Genomic DNA, 17,720 nt, shown 5'->3' on the forward strand with positions numbered 1-17,720 from the left:
GAAAACACAATATGGAAGTTTCACTACTGCTCTCTAATTAGAGTATCTTAGTGGCACATAGATATGGGAGAATTATCCTGCCATAATGCAAGAGCACATCACTTCAATTTGAGAAAAGAATTTCATCTTCTTGCACTCAAAACTTATAATGCTCACACTCAAAACATGCGCTCTCTCTCAAATATTTTCTCTTCTCTCTCAAATCTTTGTTTCTTCTCTCAGATTTAATGCTTCTTGCACAGATATTTTCTCCTCTCGCTTGCCTCCTTCTCTTCGCGCACAAACCGCGCTCTGTTACGCTCGCAAACCCGTAGGCTCTGCTTGCAGATTTGTTTTGCTCTCAGACTGCAGTTGGATCGTTGCCTAGCAACCTTTCCAGCCAATAGAACGACAGCCTCGGAAAGGGTGCGCTTGTTTAACCCTACTGAGTGTGCCTGTGCTACTACGCCACTTATAAGAGCGTCAGCTGAAACTGCTATTTACAGTAGTTTTGTGGCTGATTGTTGTTTAGAAATAGAAAACCTGGTTTCATTTCTTAGGTTTGCCCTGGATTTTGTAGCGTTTGTGGACGCTACGTCGCTACTTGATCAAAACAATAACGTCGCTACAGGAAAGTTACTTGATAAATAAAGCAGCGACGCTACGGTCAAGCTACTGGAAAATGTAGTTAAACTAATAGCTTCACTACATGTAGCGGCGCTACTGCCCATCACTGGCTGGAGTACCCAGAGAGAACCTCCTCCTGCATTATTACTTTAAAAAAAAAAGAACCTACAGAAATGTTACTCAAATAGCCCTGCGACAGACTGGTGACCTGTCCAGAGTGGCCCCGCCTCTCATCCACAGACTGCCAGAGGTAGGCACTGACCCCAATGACCCCACCCTGGTGGATGGATATTATGCTAATTATTTAGAAGCAAACACCTCAGTGTTTTATCACCGTGCATAATAAAGCTTTAAATGAGGGTTAAATAAAAATGCAAATAAAAGTAAAATGATACTCTGAGAAAATGATCAGAACAAACGTCTGAGTAGGAAAAGGGAATAAATAATAAAGTGGTGAAGTGTTGCTTAGCATATCTCCAGCTGCTAATGAGAAACTGCAGTGAACTGATTATAGGTGAGGATCATCAATGATGTTCGCGTCTCTCTCTCCTTTTAGAGGAACGGAATAATCAAAACAAATTGGCCTGATGTCTGGTTCTGAACTGGGCGATGGTCCCGACATGCTGCGGAGAAATCATCATCAGGCTACAGGCAACCGCTACAATTATACTCTCAAACCAAAGAGCCTAATCAGGAGCCCCCGCCTCTTCACACTCCAGGTCACTGGACGGCTCCTCACTCATCAGATTCCTCTCATTGTCCTCTAGAGTGCAATCAGGTCCTCGAGCTGCTGGGGAGATTAGAGTCCGAGTCAGACCCCAACAGCCCATCCTGTAGGCGGAGCTATCTGCTTTGACAGACCATAACGAGATGACATGTTGTCAACTGGAGCTATATTGAATTTTCCCTGCAGGAACCAGAAGCCAGGAACTGACTGGAAACCAGGTGGTACCGCGGTGGGAATACCTGGATGAACCCTGAACTGAAGCTGGACCTTCCAGCCATTCTTAACAGGTTGAAAAGAATCTTTTTCATGTTTTTTTCCTCTCAGCAGGAGGTCAGTACTCTGTTTGCAACGCCAGCATTTCCTCTAAGCTTATCATGCATCTAATGGCATTTAAACACGGTGGTAAAATCAACCAGCCTTCCTGGTAAATTGAATGAAAGGAGGGAAAGGCAGAGAGGGAAAAAACAATAATTTAAAAAAAATTAATTAACAAAAAAACCAGAAGTGTCCAGAATGGTGATGTGGCCCGGACAGCAACAAACGGGGGGTGTACCAGAAACCAATGGAAGGCAAGGAACCCCAAAAACCAAAGTGCTAGAATTCAATTTTCACATGCAAGGAGGCAGAACAAGCAGCACGAGCCAAACCCTCAGTAAAGGAACCGAATGCCTTTTAAAGGGCTCAAACCTAACTAGGAAGAACTATTAAAAACTAGGAGGGGTGTGCCACAACATAAGACCTCTCCAAACTAATGTAGAAGTCCTCCACTAATAACCACCAATAATACATGTAAAATAACCAGGCAGCCATTTAGAAAACCTTAAAACCATAAGTATAAATAATTCCCCAAACACACATCACAAATTATACCCACCCCCACACCTCCTTCGTCACTTGGTTCAGCCTGGCTTTTCTCAGAGGAAAAGATGTTTTTGCTCTTCTCCCGACTGGTTTCAGCAAGAGTTTGATCTATCAATTGGCTCCTCTTCGTCGTCGCTCTGTTAGTACGTCAAATGCTTCGTTGATCTGATTGGTTTATTTGGCCCGTCTATCACCAACATAGGCCAATCAGCTAACCAGTATTTTCGCCCCTTCCCAAAATTACTTCAACGGAAGGTTTCCAGATTGATATGTGGAGCAAATCCATCTGGCGGAGTCAGGTCATAGCCAATCCCCACAGTTCATGAAGCCTCATACGAACATGTCACCACCTACTGGTGGAGTGCAGAACTACAGTTAGTAACAATCTGGGATTTTTTGCAAATTTTTTTCTTCTTTTTTGACCATTTATAAGTTCCTTTGAAATTGTTAAAGATTGTTCTGTATAATTATATTTTGTAAGTTTTTTGTGTGTAAAATGTCTAAGTTGAGAACAACCATTTAAGGTTCACTGTTTTTCTGCAATTTTGGTGAAATTAGCTCAAGCAGGCAGTAAAAATGTTTGTGCAAATCGGGCAACGATGAGCAAAATGAAAGGTGTTAGTCATTTTTATTCAAAAATAATAGTTTTTCCATAGTTTTTGGTTTTAATCTGGTAAGAAGTTATGTGTTCAACCAATCTTTTGGTTAAACCAACCAAATGGCAGTGTTTTTACCCAATCTATAGATATCCTAGGGCAATATAAATTAGTCACATAAGCCAATAAACTGGTTGTGTTTCATGGTAACTTTCAGAAATCTGAGGTAAGTCTTGAGCCATCAACCTCAGGAGTGGAAGTCAATGTCTTACAGCTGACACCACTAGCAAGGTGGCAATTTGCAGAAAGCAATACTACATCTGTTCATCTGTAACCGGCAGCTTGCTCAGATTTAGATCATTACATTGTTTAATCTAACCAAAATAGTTTTAACCAACTAGACGGGTTGTTTTTTTTTAAAAACTGATCTATTCTTAGAATCTATCCAAACTTTATCAAACTGACAGCAGCTCTCCTCCAAACACATTTTGTCTGAACACTGAGGCTGTTTGAATGGAAGTTCCAGGCGACCTGAACCACTTCCTGAAGCATCAGGTGGTAATCAGGTGGCGAGGCTTTGCTTCTGACTCCTCCCCTAAATGAAGCAAGCCTCGATACGCGCCTTGTGGAAATGCACACCCCCATTTCTCTACACACACCTCTATTCCTCTGCTCATCTCATAACATCACTATAAAAACCACATCATACAACACTAAACCTTTCACAACGTTGCACATAAAGTGCACTCTAACGCTTTCAGATGTCACTTTAAATGATTGCACATTTATACGTTCTGCAGGTCAGAGCCCTGGGGGTGTGCCGCCATCAGACCTGCCAAGGAAGCTCAACATGTTCAATAAATTTAAACCAATCATGTGCAGTTCCTCAATTTTAGATGTGCAAATTAGTCAAAAGCTCTAAAGTGCAGCGTACTATAAAGAGTGCCACGCACATGTTTCAAATATTTCAGTTAAAGTGCATTTGTGTTGTTCTCCAGTGAGGAACTGGGCCTTGGTTACAGATAAGCATTGGTTCATTTAAAGTCCTCCAGGAGCAGACACAGGCTGCAGGACCAACTCAGACTTCCTCTGAGATGCATCTTTAATCATGAAGATCAGAGGATCATTAAAAACTCATTCTGACTCAAAATCTATTCGATCCTGATCAAATGTTAACCTCGATGAAATCATCACTAATTATTTGGATTCATTTCTCCATCCTCCCTCCGTCTGCAGCAGGAAGGAGCAGTCTGTGGCTTTTAGACATTATCTGAGTTTATTACGGTTCCAGTTTCCAGATGAACCTTTTCCATCCACTGTGAATAACTGCTCTTTTAGGTCCACTGTTACCAACAGCACTTTCCCTCCATGTGGAGCCTTTTCATGCTGAGTGGAGCTGGATCCATTCTGTTCATCCAGAGTAACCACAACCACATCTGTCCCCTTTCAAAACAGCCTGAAATCTTACTGGTTTAACTGGACTTCACCCAGTTTGGCCTGAACTGACGTTATGACTCCACTGAAGTGCATCCAACTGAGCATCTCCTGCAACATGGAGGGAAAGTGAAGCTTTGCCAGAAAGTAAAGTTTTCCATGAATGAACCTTGATCTGATCAGGGAACAGCAAACAGACGGTTTAAACCCCTGAAGGGCTGCAGAAGAACATCATCAGATGGTTTGACGTCATCAGAGGTCCTGAACGGCTGCAGCCTGTAAGGCTGTTATCCTCAAGTCAAACTCAAGCCAAGGTGGAAGCAGCTGCATGCGAGGACGCAAGAGCTGGGATCAATGTGATCTCAGGCGGCCCATTAATGTAAGCGTGGGTTTCTGACTCATGGCCCACTCTGGCCACTTACTGCTCATTAGCAGAGTGTGGAGCTGAAGGAGTCAGCGTTCATCCAGTCCAGCCCTGTGCTTCATTGGAGCTCATAAAGCCGGCCTGGGTGCTCATCAAAGGAGGCTGACCCACCGCTGGCTCTGCTTCAGCAGGGGGCTGCTCATCCTGCTGGGATTCTTTTTAACTGCAAGGATGCAGGAAGGCCGAGATGCTGGGGTGATTGGATGGAAGCACTGCGTCAAATAAAAGTACAAAAATAGTTCCTTATGTTCCTAACAGAGCACTTCGCTCTCAATCTGCAGGTTTACTAGTGATTCCTAGAATTTCTAAAAGTAGAATGGGAGGCAGATCTTTTAGTTATCAGGCTCCTCTCCTGTGGAACCAACTACCAGTTTTAGTCCGTGAGGCAGACACCCTGTCTACTTTTAAGGCTAGGCTTAAAACTTTCCTTTTTGATAAAGCTTATAGTTAGGGTGGCTCAGGTTATCCTGAGCGATATCTATAGTTCTGCTGCTATAGGCTTAGACTGCTGGAGGACATAGGGACCCCTTTTTCATCATTCTGCTTCATTCTATCTCTATTCTCCCACTCTGCAGAATCTATTAGTTCAATCTCTAACATTCTGCTCTCTCTGCTTTTTCTCATAGTAGCTTCATCTGGTCTGTTCCTGTTTGGCTGTGACTCCATCCTGGAGAGAAATATCAGCTGTGCTGCTGCCATCAACACCTTTGTTTCTAGATGTTGGAGCTTGGCCTGTTTTCCAGTGTAGTCCTGTTTCTCTGACTGTGACTAACTGGATGTGCTCTCTTCATCCTCTGACATGGGAGCTGGCTCGGAGCTCGTCTGCCTGGCTGTGTGTTTCCTGGACGGGGCCGCCTGTGGAGCTGGTTGACAGTTGCCTTTTGTATCTATGCTTCTTTTTCTATGTCTGCTTCTGTCTCCTTGAACCCCAGTGGGCCTCAGCAGATGGCCGCTCACACTGAGCCTGGTTCTGCTGGAGGTTTCTTCCTGTTCAAAGGGAGTTTTTCCTCTCCACTGTCGCTACAAGCATGCTTAGTGTGAGGGATTGCTGAAGAGTCAATGAGTCGATGCAATCAGCTGGTTTTCCTTAGATAGAAAACTTTGAATCAATCTGACTGGATGATCTGGTGAACTGGAAAGTGACCTGAGATGACATGATGTGAATTGGAGCTATAGAAATAAACTGAATAGAATTGAAATGATTGTTTCTTTCATAAAAATTTTTTTTAATCAATATCCAACATTATATCGAGAATTTAAACCATTCTAAAGATAAAAAGCAGGACCTACTCTCATTCACAGCTGTTTTCTCCACCTGTATCTGAAGGACAGACTGACAGCTTTTATTTCCAGAGGAAAGTTATCGTTCTGTCGGGATATTTCTCACCAAAAGATGAACGTGATTTAATAATATCTTTATGCTTATCGATACTGACGACTGAGATAAAGTTTTGTCTGGAGATCTTTGTGTCCAAGTTTTCAATTACTGACCAAAACTGCTATGAGTGATAAGATAACGAGCAGAAACCGGCGTAGGGTTCAAGTTAGGAGGGAGAGCCGCTGCTTCTGGACGACTGCAGACGATAATTTTATCAGCTAGAAGCCTGGTCCGTCGCTCTCCCTCTTTTCGGTGATGTAGCACTGCTCGCTGACTGGTGGAATGGAACATTTTTCTCCTTTAAATCCTTTGATTCATGAATTTGATGCACGGATCAGAGCTGAATTTCTGTCATTTATTACAGATGAATGTCTGCGGGCATCTAAACATGCAGGAGTGAGACTCTGCTGCTGCCTCCACCTCACCGCTGATGTCAAACACTAAAAGCCATCGTTAGTTAGCTTCTGTTTGGATTGAGTATTAATCTGAACAACACGTGGCTCCTCAGTGTGTTGAGAGGGAAAAGTGTTTTGTCACGGCATCAGGAATAAGACGGAGAGAGAGAGAGGCTGGTGAAGGGCTGGGAGCTTTCATCAGGAGAGGGTGGAGAGATTAGCCTAATCGACAGCTCTATTAGAGACTTAACCTGTGCTTTGATCATTTTCTGAGCTCCCCCTCAGATCAGCCTGAGCAACAGCCGGCAAATCTGACAGGCTCCTGCCCCCCCCCCATCACGCCTACACCCTCTTCACATCATCCCCAGCAGCAGCAGCGGCGGCGGCGCTCATGCCCCACGCAGCGTAGCCAGAACCCACTACGGCGAAGGAAAGCCAGGCTTCCATCTGCCGCTTCCAACAGAAAAGAATCAGACTTTAGAAGCTGCCTGTTGAGCTCAATCAAAGGCAGAATGCTAACAGTCTGGAGTCAACAGAATAAAACTAGGAGTTTTTTTTCTCTTTTCAGTGACCAAAAATATCGGTTTTCTCCTCAGTGGGCTGCAACCAAACTGTGATCACTTCCTGAGGTCGTCATGGAGACCAGAAGGTGATTGGCTCAGACAGGCAGTAGGTGTGGACTCTGAGGTAAGAATATGATGGAGAGACCAGAAATCTAACACTTACAGATCAGATTAACTAAATGTTTGTTTTTGCTCATTTCCACAATTATTCACTCATTTACCCACATTTACCCAACCTGAAGTTTACCGCTCTGCAGAATCTGTTAGTTCAATCTCTAACGTTCTGCTCTCTCTGCTTTTTCTCATAGTAGCTTCATCTGGTCTGTTCCTGTTTGGCTGTGACTCCATCCTGGAGAGAAATATCAGCTGTGCTGCTGCCATCAACACCTTTGTTTCTAGATGTTGGAGCTTGGCCTGTTTTCCAGTGTAGTCCTGTTTCTCTGACTGTGACTAACTGGATGTGCTCTCTTCATCCTCTGACATGGGAGCTGGCTCGGAGCTCGTCTGCCTGGCTGTGTGTTTCCTGGACGGGGCCGCCTGTGGAGCTGGTTGACAGTTGCCTTTTGTATCTATGCTTCTTTTTCTATGTCTGCTTCTGTCTCCTTGAACCCCAGTGGGCCTCAGCAGATGGCCGCTCACACTGAGCCTGGTTCTGCTGGAGGTTTCTTCCTGTTCAAAGGGAGTTTTTCCTCTCCACTGTCGCTACAAGCATGCTTAGTGTGAGGGATTGCTGAAGAGTCAATGAGTCGATGCAATCAGCTGGTTTTCCTTAGATAGAAAATTTTGAATCAATCTGACTGGATGATCTGGTGAACTGGAAAGTGACCTGAGATGACATGATGTGAATTGGAGCTATAGAAATAAACTGAATAGAATTTAATTATTGTGTGATAGGAAACTGAATCTCTGAGCTTTGCTTTGCTGCTTTGTTTTTGAGCATAAATAGTAAATATTTGAGCTACATAAACATTTGACAGCATTGTTGTTTGGTTTGAAGGAGGCCAGCAGGTTTCCTCCTGCATGAGGCCAGTTTCCCTTCGCCAGGCAGAGAAAATGGCTTTCACACACAAACACCTCTAGCTGGGCTGAACATGTTTTGCCTCGGGGCTTCTGTCTCTGCTACCCCATTACAGAGCTAATGAAAGCGCTGAGAGGATCAAATCCAATGAAGCTGCTTTTCACTCCGCTTAACCCTTCAGAGAACCTCTGACCTCCACAGGAGAGCATCAGCACACACAGACAAGTACCCGCTTCAGATGAAATGCTCTCAGCCGTTAGAGACCTAACGGAGACTCATGGCTGAATGTTTGACAAAGAGAGAAATAAACTCTGCTTTCAGAGATGGAGCTAGAAATGCATCCTGACTCGTTAGCATGTTTAGCAGAGGTCCACATGTCTCCAGACTGGGCGACGAGATGAAACAGCAGAGCTGGCTAATGAACCCACCTAAAACCGGTTCCAGCCGGATTCAAGTGTCGCTCTGTCCATCTAAAGTACCAGCACATCCACCATGTTTGGATGCCATTAGGAACAGGTTAGAGCCCGCGGCTAGAAGCAGAACCCACCGGATGATCTGAACAACATGAAGGCTCTCCATGTTTGGATTTCATTCATCTCCATCCATCCCATCAACACATTGTACCCATCAAGGCATTTTACATTAAATCAAGTAAAATGTGTAACTTTAAAGGGGTCATAGAATGCAAAGCTGAGTTTCCATTTACATAGATGAATAACAATAGTTCAGTGGGTGAAATGGACGTACAGAGAAGTTCAAACCCCATCAACTCCTCCTTTCTCTGCAAATCTCACTATTCTAAACTTCCACCATAAAACGGGTGAATCCAAACAAAGCTCAGAGTTGACGTAAACTCTGGGATGTTGCCTTATTTGGTTCTGGCCTGAACTTTTATCACGCCCTGAAATGTACATCCAGACCAGCCCACTGGTTCAGAAGTTTAGCTGTTCAGCTACAGTTGGGTTTACTTCTACAAGAATTACAAAGCAGGAAGTTTTTCTATTGAAAATGAGCCAGAACCACGGGTGGAAATGCAGCGTTCCAGGCTGACCGGAGGAAGGGGAACATTTTCAGTCTTCCCAAGGATCCAAAGACTCGACAGGAATGGATTATTTCTGTCTATCAGAAGATCCCTGCAAAGTTGGATGCTCAGCTGTTCATTTGCTCGAAGCATTTAACCAAAGACAGCTTTGAAAATCTTGGACAGTTCAAAGCAGGATCTGCTACCTGGTGACGGTATGCTTCCCCAGCCTGCCCGGATGATTTTGAAATTCCCACTGACAGTTTTTTAGGTCTGAAAAGTAGGACATGTCCTGGAAAAAGAGGACGTCTGGTCCCCTTACCATATCAACTATTTGATGTTTCAGTGAGTGAGTGCTTGTTACTATGATGCGTCTTTGATCAGCAGCTTCACTCGTTGTAAACCAACCAATAAGAGCACAGCTCATTTAAATTAGACTTAATTGGATTTGTTTTGTCTTTTTGTCTACACAAGTGTAGACAAAAAGAAATTTCATTTAGAAAAGATCTCTGGACAAGTGCAGCCTTAATAAGGTCAGCAGCAGTTGTTGTTGAGCTGCTGCTACTGCCTCCAGCTCCTGCAGCACTCGCTTCTCCTGGCTCAGGGGAGGAAGAGGACGATGATGACAATGCTGTGAGGGTGGTGCCCCCCCTGGGTTGAAGAGGCTGAGGTGGTTGAAGCAGCAGTGGGGCCATCGGCAGGTTTAGCAGCAACAGACGATGCTGGAGAAGGTGTGGAAACTTTAGGGGACCGGGGGGAGTCAGCTGGGGATGTTTCAGCATTTGGCAGGGAAGCATCTAGAGAGCTCTCCTCATTCTCACCTGCAGAGGGCGGTGCTTCCCCTCTAGATGCTGAAGATTGCCTGGAAACAGTCTCAGAGGAGCCTCCATTCACGCAGAGCTCTTGTTTCTATCGACGCGCTGCAGCATCAGCCCCACCAGGCCAACAGCACCGTCCGGTACTGCTAGACTGTCTGAATGATGGCGCGGCAGATACATATCTCCTTCTTTGAAGAGAGCTCCAGTCGGAGATTATTCATTTAGTTTTCCAGCGAGTGGACGTTGGAGAGGAGGATTGTGGGGATTCCTCTTTAGCTTCACAGTTAGCCCCCCCTCTACAGCCTCTCTTCCTCCGTCCGTTATTTTCCTCTGTTGTTTCGCTGACATCCATCCGTAGCACTCCGCAGCTTTTTAAACGGTCAAAAATGTCAGGATTTAAACATTTTGTAACCGTAGCTCCAGCAGGCGTTGGCGATCATAGGTTTGAAGCCTAGTTTCTATCGTTTTAAGCAGCATATTTTGTGAAATTGTTGAGAGGAGCTGCTAACCGTAAATTTACCGTAATTAATATTAACCATAATACAATCGTAAAATACAGTAAAAAATGTAAATATTCATGATCATACCATAAAAGGAAGAAAAACCTGTGGTTTCATTCTAGGGCTTTTAACCAGGCTGCATTAGGGCTCATAGAACAGCTAATATGTCATTTTCAGCCCAACCAATGTTACACACCCTATTAGAGACCTGAAGGACCAGATACCCTATAGAATTATTCTATCACCCCTTTAAGTAAAGGTTACTTACGTGTAATCTGAAAATAATTCAGTTGCTCTTCATGTGCTGTAAAAATAAATATATAAAAATAATATGATCCGCATCTCGCTCATGTTAAAAAAAACTAAAAACAAATAAATCTTAATCCTGTCAAGTTGAGTTGTAGAATCCTCTCCCTATAAATATTTAATTCACTGTGAAAAAATGCTGATTATTCTTTAATAAGATCCTTATCTGACAGACATGCAATGTTTTTTTTTTCTTTTGTTTAATGCAATGTTTGTTTGTAAACCTAACGTGTCCAACAGACTAGTGAATTATTGTCTTTTTTAAGCGCAAACTACGACGAAAACTTGACTAAGATGCAAAATAAAACAGCGTGATTGGATGTAAGGAGGGCAGAGACCGACGAAACTTTATGTAATCCGTATTACTAAGGGTATGCTGGCCTGATGCGGTATGCTGAACTGACAGAACACCGGTAGAACCATCCGTACCGGTAGCGCCATCCGTACCGGTAGCACCATCCGTACCGGTAGCGCCATCCGTACCGGTAGCACCATCCGTATGGGTTGCGCCATCCGTACCGGTAGCACCATCCGTACGGGTAGCGCCATCCGTACCGGTAGCACCATCCGTACGGGTAGCGCCATCCGTACCGGTAGCACCATCCGTACCGGTAGCGCCATCCGTACCGGTAGCACCATCCATACCGGTAGCGCCATCCGTACCGGTAGCACCATCCATACCGGTAGCGCCATCCGTACCGGTAGCACCATCCATACCGGTAGCGCCATCCGTACCGGTAGCGCCATCCGTACCGGTAGCACCATCCGTATGGGTTGCGCCATCCGTACCGGTAGCACCATCCGTACGGGTAGCGCCATCCGTATGGGTTGCGCCATCCGTACCGGTAGCACCATCCGTACGGGTAGCGCCATCCGTACCGGTAGCACCATCCGTACGGGTAGCGCCATCCGTACGGGTAGCACCATCCGTATAGGTAGCGCCATCCATACCGGTAGCGCCATCCGTACCGGTAGCACCATCCGTATGGGTTGCGCCATCCGTACCGGTAGCACCATCCGTACGGGTAGCGCCATCCGTACCGGTAGCACCATCCGTACGGGTAGCGCCATCCGTACGGGTAGCACCATCCGTATAGGTAGCGCCATCTGTACCGGTAGCGCCATCCGTACGGGTAGCGCCAACCGTATGGGTAGCGCCATCCGTACCGGTAGCACCATCCGTATAGGTAGCGCCATCCGTACCGGTAGCACCATCCTTATGGGTAGCGCCATCCGTACCGGTAGCGCCATGAGTATGGGTAGCGCCATCGGTACCGGTAACGCCATCCGTACCGGTAGCGCCATCCGTACCGGTAGCACCATCCGTATGGGGAACGCCATCCGTACCGGTAGCGCCATCCGTACCGGTAGCGCCATCCGTACCGGTAGCGCCATCCGTACCGGTAGTGCCATCCGTACCGGTAGCAGCATCCGTACCGGTAGCACCATCCATATGGGGAACGCCATCCGTACCGGTAGCGCCATCCGTACCGGTAGCAGCATCCGTACCGGTAGCACCATCCATATGGGTTGCGCCATCCGCACCAGTAGCAGCATCCGTACCGGTAGCAGCATCCGCACCGGTAGCGCCATCCGTACCGGTAGCAGCATCCGTACTGGTAGCGCCATCCATATGGGTAGCACCATTCGTACCGGTAGCAGCATCCATATGGGTAGCGCCATCCGTACCTGTAGCGCGATCCGTACCGGTAGGGCCATCATCCGTACCAGTATCGCCATCCGTACCGGTAGCGCCATCTGTACCGGTAGCGCCATCTGTACCGGTAGCACCATCCGTACCGGTAGCGCCATCCGTATGGGTAGCAGCATCCGTACCGGTAGCAGCATCCGTACTGGTAGCGCCATCCGTACGGGTAGCGCCATCTGTACCGGTAGCGCCATCCGTACCGGTAGCGCCATCCGTACCGGTAGCGCCATCCGTATGTGTAGCATTATCCATACCATCAGCTTAACCGGGTCGCTTGATTTTGTTTAGTAAAAAAACCTAAATTATGTTTTTACCTCCCTAAAAATAGTAAGCGTACTAAACTATAATGTGTCAAAGCTTAATAAGGTATTACCTTTTCTGTTTTATCACTCCTCCGTCCCTTCTGCACTGCTTTGTTTTCCTTTCATGTTAACGTTATGCTATATAGTCTGTAATCTAAAGAAAGAAACAACTAAAATGCAGATAAACATGGTTCGACCATATTTAGCCGGCCTGCTCTGACCATGTCCCATGATGACATCAGATGTAGTTTAACATTCTTTAGTGATTTAAGGATAAAAACTGTTCTTTTTAGTGCAATTATTACATAATTTACTACAAAATGGATGAATATTTGCCAATAAAAAGGCCTAATGCAAACCTCTGCAGACGGGGAAATAAAAATAAGCCCTTTAGTTTGGTTTTTGATTTGATTTGCTAAGAATTAAAGCAAATTATGAAATATGCAAAAGCAGAAATCTTTAAATAAATGCATTGATGCAATGCAATGATTGTACATACATGAACTAATGTCATGAATTAATAATAATAATAATAATAATAATAATAATAATAATAATAATGAAGTGAACATTGTTCTATTGTTAGTTTTTATTGTTTTTACAACTTGCTAAAATCAAAAACAAATCAGTTTATTTCAAGAACATTTTAAGAACTTAATTCTCTTTTTGCAGCGATAGAACCAGATATCGTCCAGATGCTTTAATCAAGAATCAGAACAGCATCCGTGTCCCGATCATCAGGCAGTAGGCGGAGAGAAGAAAACCTGAACCGTTTACCTCCAGCTCCACTTATTATGTAGCTGTTTGTATTTCAGCTCATATGCATGCAGGACAGATGGTAAATTATTCATTTTTTCATGAATGACAAATGTGTTGACCTCTGAGAGTGGGGGGGGCGGCTGGAGACTTCAGGAGGAATCCACAGTTAAAACATCCTTTAGAGATGTTCTGATATTTTACACATTTAGGAGAAGTTTTCATTTCTGAAAGTGAAACTAGAAGCTGATTTTATTAAGGTCTTTATTTCTGTGTCTAGTCTATTATCTCTCATACCTCCTAGAAGCCTGACTCTGCTTTAAACAGAACCAGAACCAGAACCTCCTCCCTGACCCGTCTGCTGTAACGTTCTCCCTCTGAGGCCGGAACCACAACAGCCACTTTGGAAAGCACACCATTTTTATTTCTGGGCATCATAATAAAGAAGTTTATCACTTTACCACTTTTACTTTTTTCAGATTCTTGTTTTTTTATATATATATATATATATATATATATATATATATATATATATATATATATATATATATATATATATATAGAAAACATTAGTGATTCTATTCAACAAAAGTTATCGATGCAGAGTTTTTATTGCCGTTTTTAAACCATGGTGACTTTAAGCAGAGAGTCCTGTAGGGGTGGCTATTGCCAAAGAAGTCACAATTCGATTTGAATCACGGTTCACAGGCCACGATACAATTCTATCACGATTCATCACGATACTTGAATGATTGCGATGCATTGCGATATTTTCACTGAACACTGTTAGAAAAAAATACAGCCATTACCAATGGCTGACTGGCTGAGTATGACCTGGGTAGTGTCTTATATTGGTTTTGTTTTTAAAACCTAAATGCTTCCAGACATCGGATTTGAAATGTGACGGAGCCGGACGAACTTTCTCAATCTCCTCCATGTTTTGTTTTTGAATGACTCGTCTCAGTATCCCGCTTGTGACACAAGGCAGCGTGCGTCAACACATCCGCAGCGACATCTACTGGACTAGAAGTTGTATTCCACTTGTTTTTGACTGATGTTCGCCAACCATTCATGCAATTTTATTTATTCATTTATTTTTAATTAATAATCGACTTGGCGTCCAGAATCGATGCAGCAGATAACGAAGATTAGAATCACGATGCATCATCATGACAATTATTTTGCACACCCCTAGAGTCCTGCTTACAGAGGAGTCTGTGTCTCTGTGTTTTCTACCATTTATTCCAGACTGAGGTCTACGGACGCCCTGAAAGGCAAGAAAAATAAAGTCTGGAAAAGAAAAGATTGAAGTTTTTTTTTTTTCCTTACACCCATGTCTAACTTAAGTTAACTTATAATAAGCATTGACTGACAGCGAGTCAATGCTGCATTTGGGACATCGATTCTTGAAAAGCAGGCCTCTGTACAGTACAGTACGTCAGTGCCTCTAGTTGCAAAATAAGGTATTACAAGAACAGACATAAAAATTTTCCTTTGTTTTTTATGTTGTTTTTTTTCACTTGCCTTTCAGGGCAGAAAATAAAACAACGGGAAAAAATACTTAAAACTTTCCTTTTCCTTTGTCTTGCCTTTCAGGGCTTCTGTAGAGGCCCTTCATTTCCATATATAGGACATTATGAGGACCCACTGCTCCTTATGGGCCCCATAAAAGGATGTAGTGTAAAATATAAGACGTGATGTTTATGGTGGAAACATGACAAGAGCTGAAACCGTTCAACACTGTTAGATATGTAGCTTTAAACTGCCATTTTTTTAAATCCTTTTTATGAAAAACGTTGTTTTTCTGTCTTCCTTTCGCCACGAGGCCGTCGCCTCACACGCTGAACTTAGCCAGAATGCTGACTGGATCTTCTTCCATTAAGGACATCAATCCTGAATCCTAACAGTGGATGAAGGGGGCGTCTCTAGGTTTAAGAGACAAGGGTGGCTTAGCCCCTAGAAGATAATGCGCGCGCCCTGCGCGCGCCGAATTTTTTCAGTGCACCTGCTAAGGCGTTGTCTAAGACAAGGGTGTAACTTTGTGTTGAAAGTTGGTGGGGACGGCTCATAAGGAAAGGGAGCTACCTGCGCGACGCCTTTTTTTCTTGTTGGAAAGGATAAAGCTAAAAAAATGCGAATAACATTTATCAATTTAATGCTTACAGTTGAAAACATAAATGTTACAATATTCACTTATATATTTTGTGCAAAAAATATCACATAAATCTAAACAGACAGTACAAATCAAAGAAATCAAAGAAATATATCAATTTTGTAGAACATTTATTGACAGTCAATTTTAGGTCACTTTTTAAAATGTATTTACTTTTAAACCAGGACTCGGACGAGATCTTATGGGACCTTAAGCAGAATATGATTAAGCAACTCCGTCTTTCTGTCAAGAACATCCACCAGCAGGGTATCCAGGGGGGATTTACCATTAGGCAATACTAGGCAGTTGCCTAGGGCCCCAAGTTCTGGGGCCCCATAAAACTCTGTTTCCATGTATGGTTAATACAACTAATCCTTATTTGTGCACATTAATTATGTTTTTGATAAAAATCCTTTGGCTAAAATGCCATCAGAACGCTGATAAATAGAGAGGAAAAAGGGACAAGAAGAGAGGGACAAAACCTAGAACAGATAATGGATGTCTATTCTATGAACATTTCTCTATCTGTACAATGGGTCTGTTTTATGGGTTTACTTCTCAGGGGGCCCCCTGCCTGTCTTTGCCTAGGGCCCCAAATTTCCTAAATCCGCCCCTGAGGGTATCAATACTGATGATAGAATCTGGGAGAGCGGACTATGTTCAACCATCCATTTTCTTTAACCTTATCCCTCAGTGGGATCAGGAGGTGCTGGTGCATATCTCCAGCCACGTTCTGGGTGAGAGGTGGGATCACCCTGGACAGGTCACCAGTCTGTCGCGGTATGTTCAACCAGCTTAAAAGTAATCGCTAATCAGATTTATTATTTGCACTTTTACTAAGTGAACTTTCTAACTCCCTTAAATCTGAAATTCCAATGCCAAAATTTTTTAAATATTTTATCTTTGGACCCCCTGCAGAGTGACGTCACACCTGTAAGATCCTATCCTTACCTCCCTGCTAGATTGCAAAAAGCAGCTTGCTCATGAGTTGTCAACATAACACGCTAAATCTTAAATGTACATATAAAAGAAAAAGGGGCGCAGTGCTTGCTACTGAATGGCAACACTATCAAAGTCAGGAAAAAGTTTTAAGTAAAGCCGGGATTAAAACAGTAGCTACAAGAAGCTTCAAATAAAAGGTGTTCTTTATGTTCAACCTAAACACCAACTCCGATAGACCATCAGTAGAGCAGGTGTTTAAATTAATCAATCACTGCTGCGAAAGCTTATAGCAGTGAAAGCTAATATACCACAGCCATCACTTAATAAACGCAAAATAAACAACCCTCTCAAAACGGAAAACTGTAATGGACTGAAAGTCCTGTTTTTTATGTGGGAAATTATTTGCGTGTGTTTTAGTATAATTCTGATATATGGCGCTGTTGTCTGTTTCTATGGCAACGATACTGAATGTAGTGTAGCTTAGAGACCTGCATGGGTCGAGTTTTACAAACCCGCACCCGCCCGAACCCGTTAGGATGACTACCGAACCCGACCCGTCACCCGCGGATATCTTCAATTCAAATGTTATGGGGAGAGGGCGGAGGGGGGTGATAGGGGAGAAAGCGAGAGGCAACAGATTCTTTTTTCTGAGTTTTTTGTCGGGGTTTGTGGACGGTGAGCAGCGGGGAGAACTTTTTTATTTTCTTTCTGAGGAGCGGCATGAATGGGGTTTTAATCAGATATACACAGCACCGAAAGCAAAATACGTGGACAAAATATTGGTGGGGACATGTCCACACCGGTCCTTAAGGAAGTTACGCCTATGATTGTTTAGATCAACTTGTCTTCTTTATGGCTTTTATTCGGTGCTTTACTGCATTTGTTTTGGGAAAATATGAGGGAAAAATAAATACAGAAAAAAATATATTTTTTTTTAAATCGCAAAATAATTATAGGGTGGCTAATGCCAAAGAAAGGGTGACTGAAGCCACCCTTAAATAGGTCTAACGACGCTTATGGGCTGCAGGTTTGCAGCCTTTATTACAGGAATCATAATCTGGCCTTACCTACTGGCTGATAGCCCTGCCTACTGGGGCCCCCAAACGGGTTCCGGCCACCGAAGGAGCCACCATCTATAGATCCGTACGACATCCTGTGGTTCACTGGCGCGTCGCTCCAGGAAACTGCTAAGAAAAAAGAAACAGGTGATCAG

General features: G+C 43.9%; 1 protein-coding gene across 3 annotated transcripts in view; it reads right to left on the minus strand.

Moving 5' to 3' along the window:
• tsnare1 (T-SNARE Domain Containing 1) overlaps positions 1-17,720 on the minus strand; it is a 238,464-nt gene that overhangs the window by 163,360 nt on the left and 57,384 nt on the right. For 2 of the 3 annotated variants that reach the window (XM_038288409.1, XM_038288406.1), the window contains exon 2: positions 17,575-17,694. In XM_038288409.1, the coding sequence (XP_038144337.1) occupies positions 17,575-17,659 (85 nt within the window). In that variant the 5' untranslated portion in view covers positions 17,660-17,694. The remainder of the gene's footprint in view (positions 1-17,574; positions 17,695-17,720) is intronic. The other variant, XM_038288408.1, reaches the window with a different exon arrangement.

This window comes from Cyprinodon tularosa, unplaced genomic scaffold, assembly GCF_016077235.1.
Source record: "Cyprinodon tularosa strain WSP-4 unplaced genomic scaffold, ASM1607723v1 ctg254, whole genome shotgun sequence".
Taxonomy (NCBI): domain Eukaryota; kingdom Metazoa; phylum Chordata; class Actinopteri; order Cyprinodontiformes; family Cyprinodontidae; genus Cyprinodon; species Cyprinodon tularosa.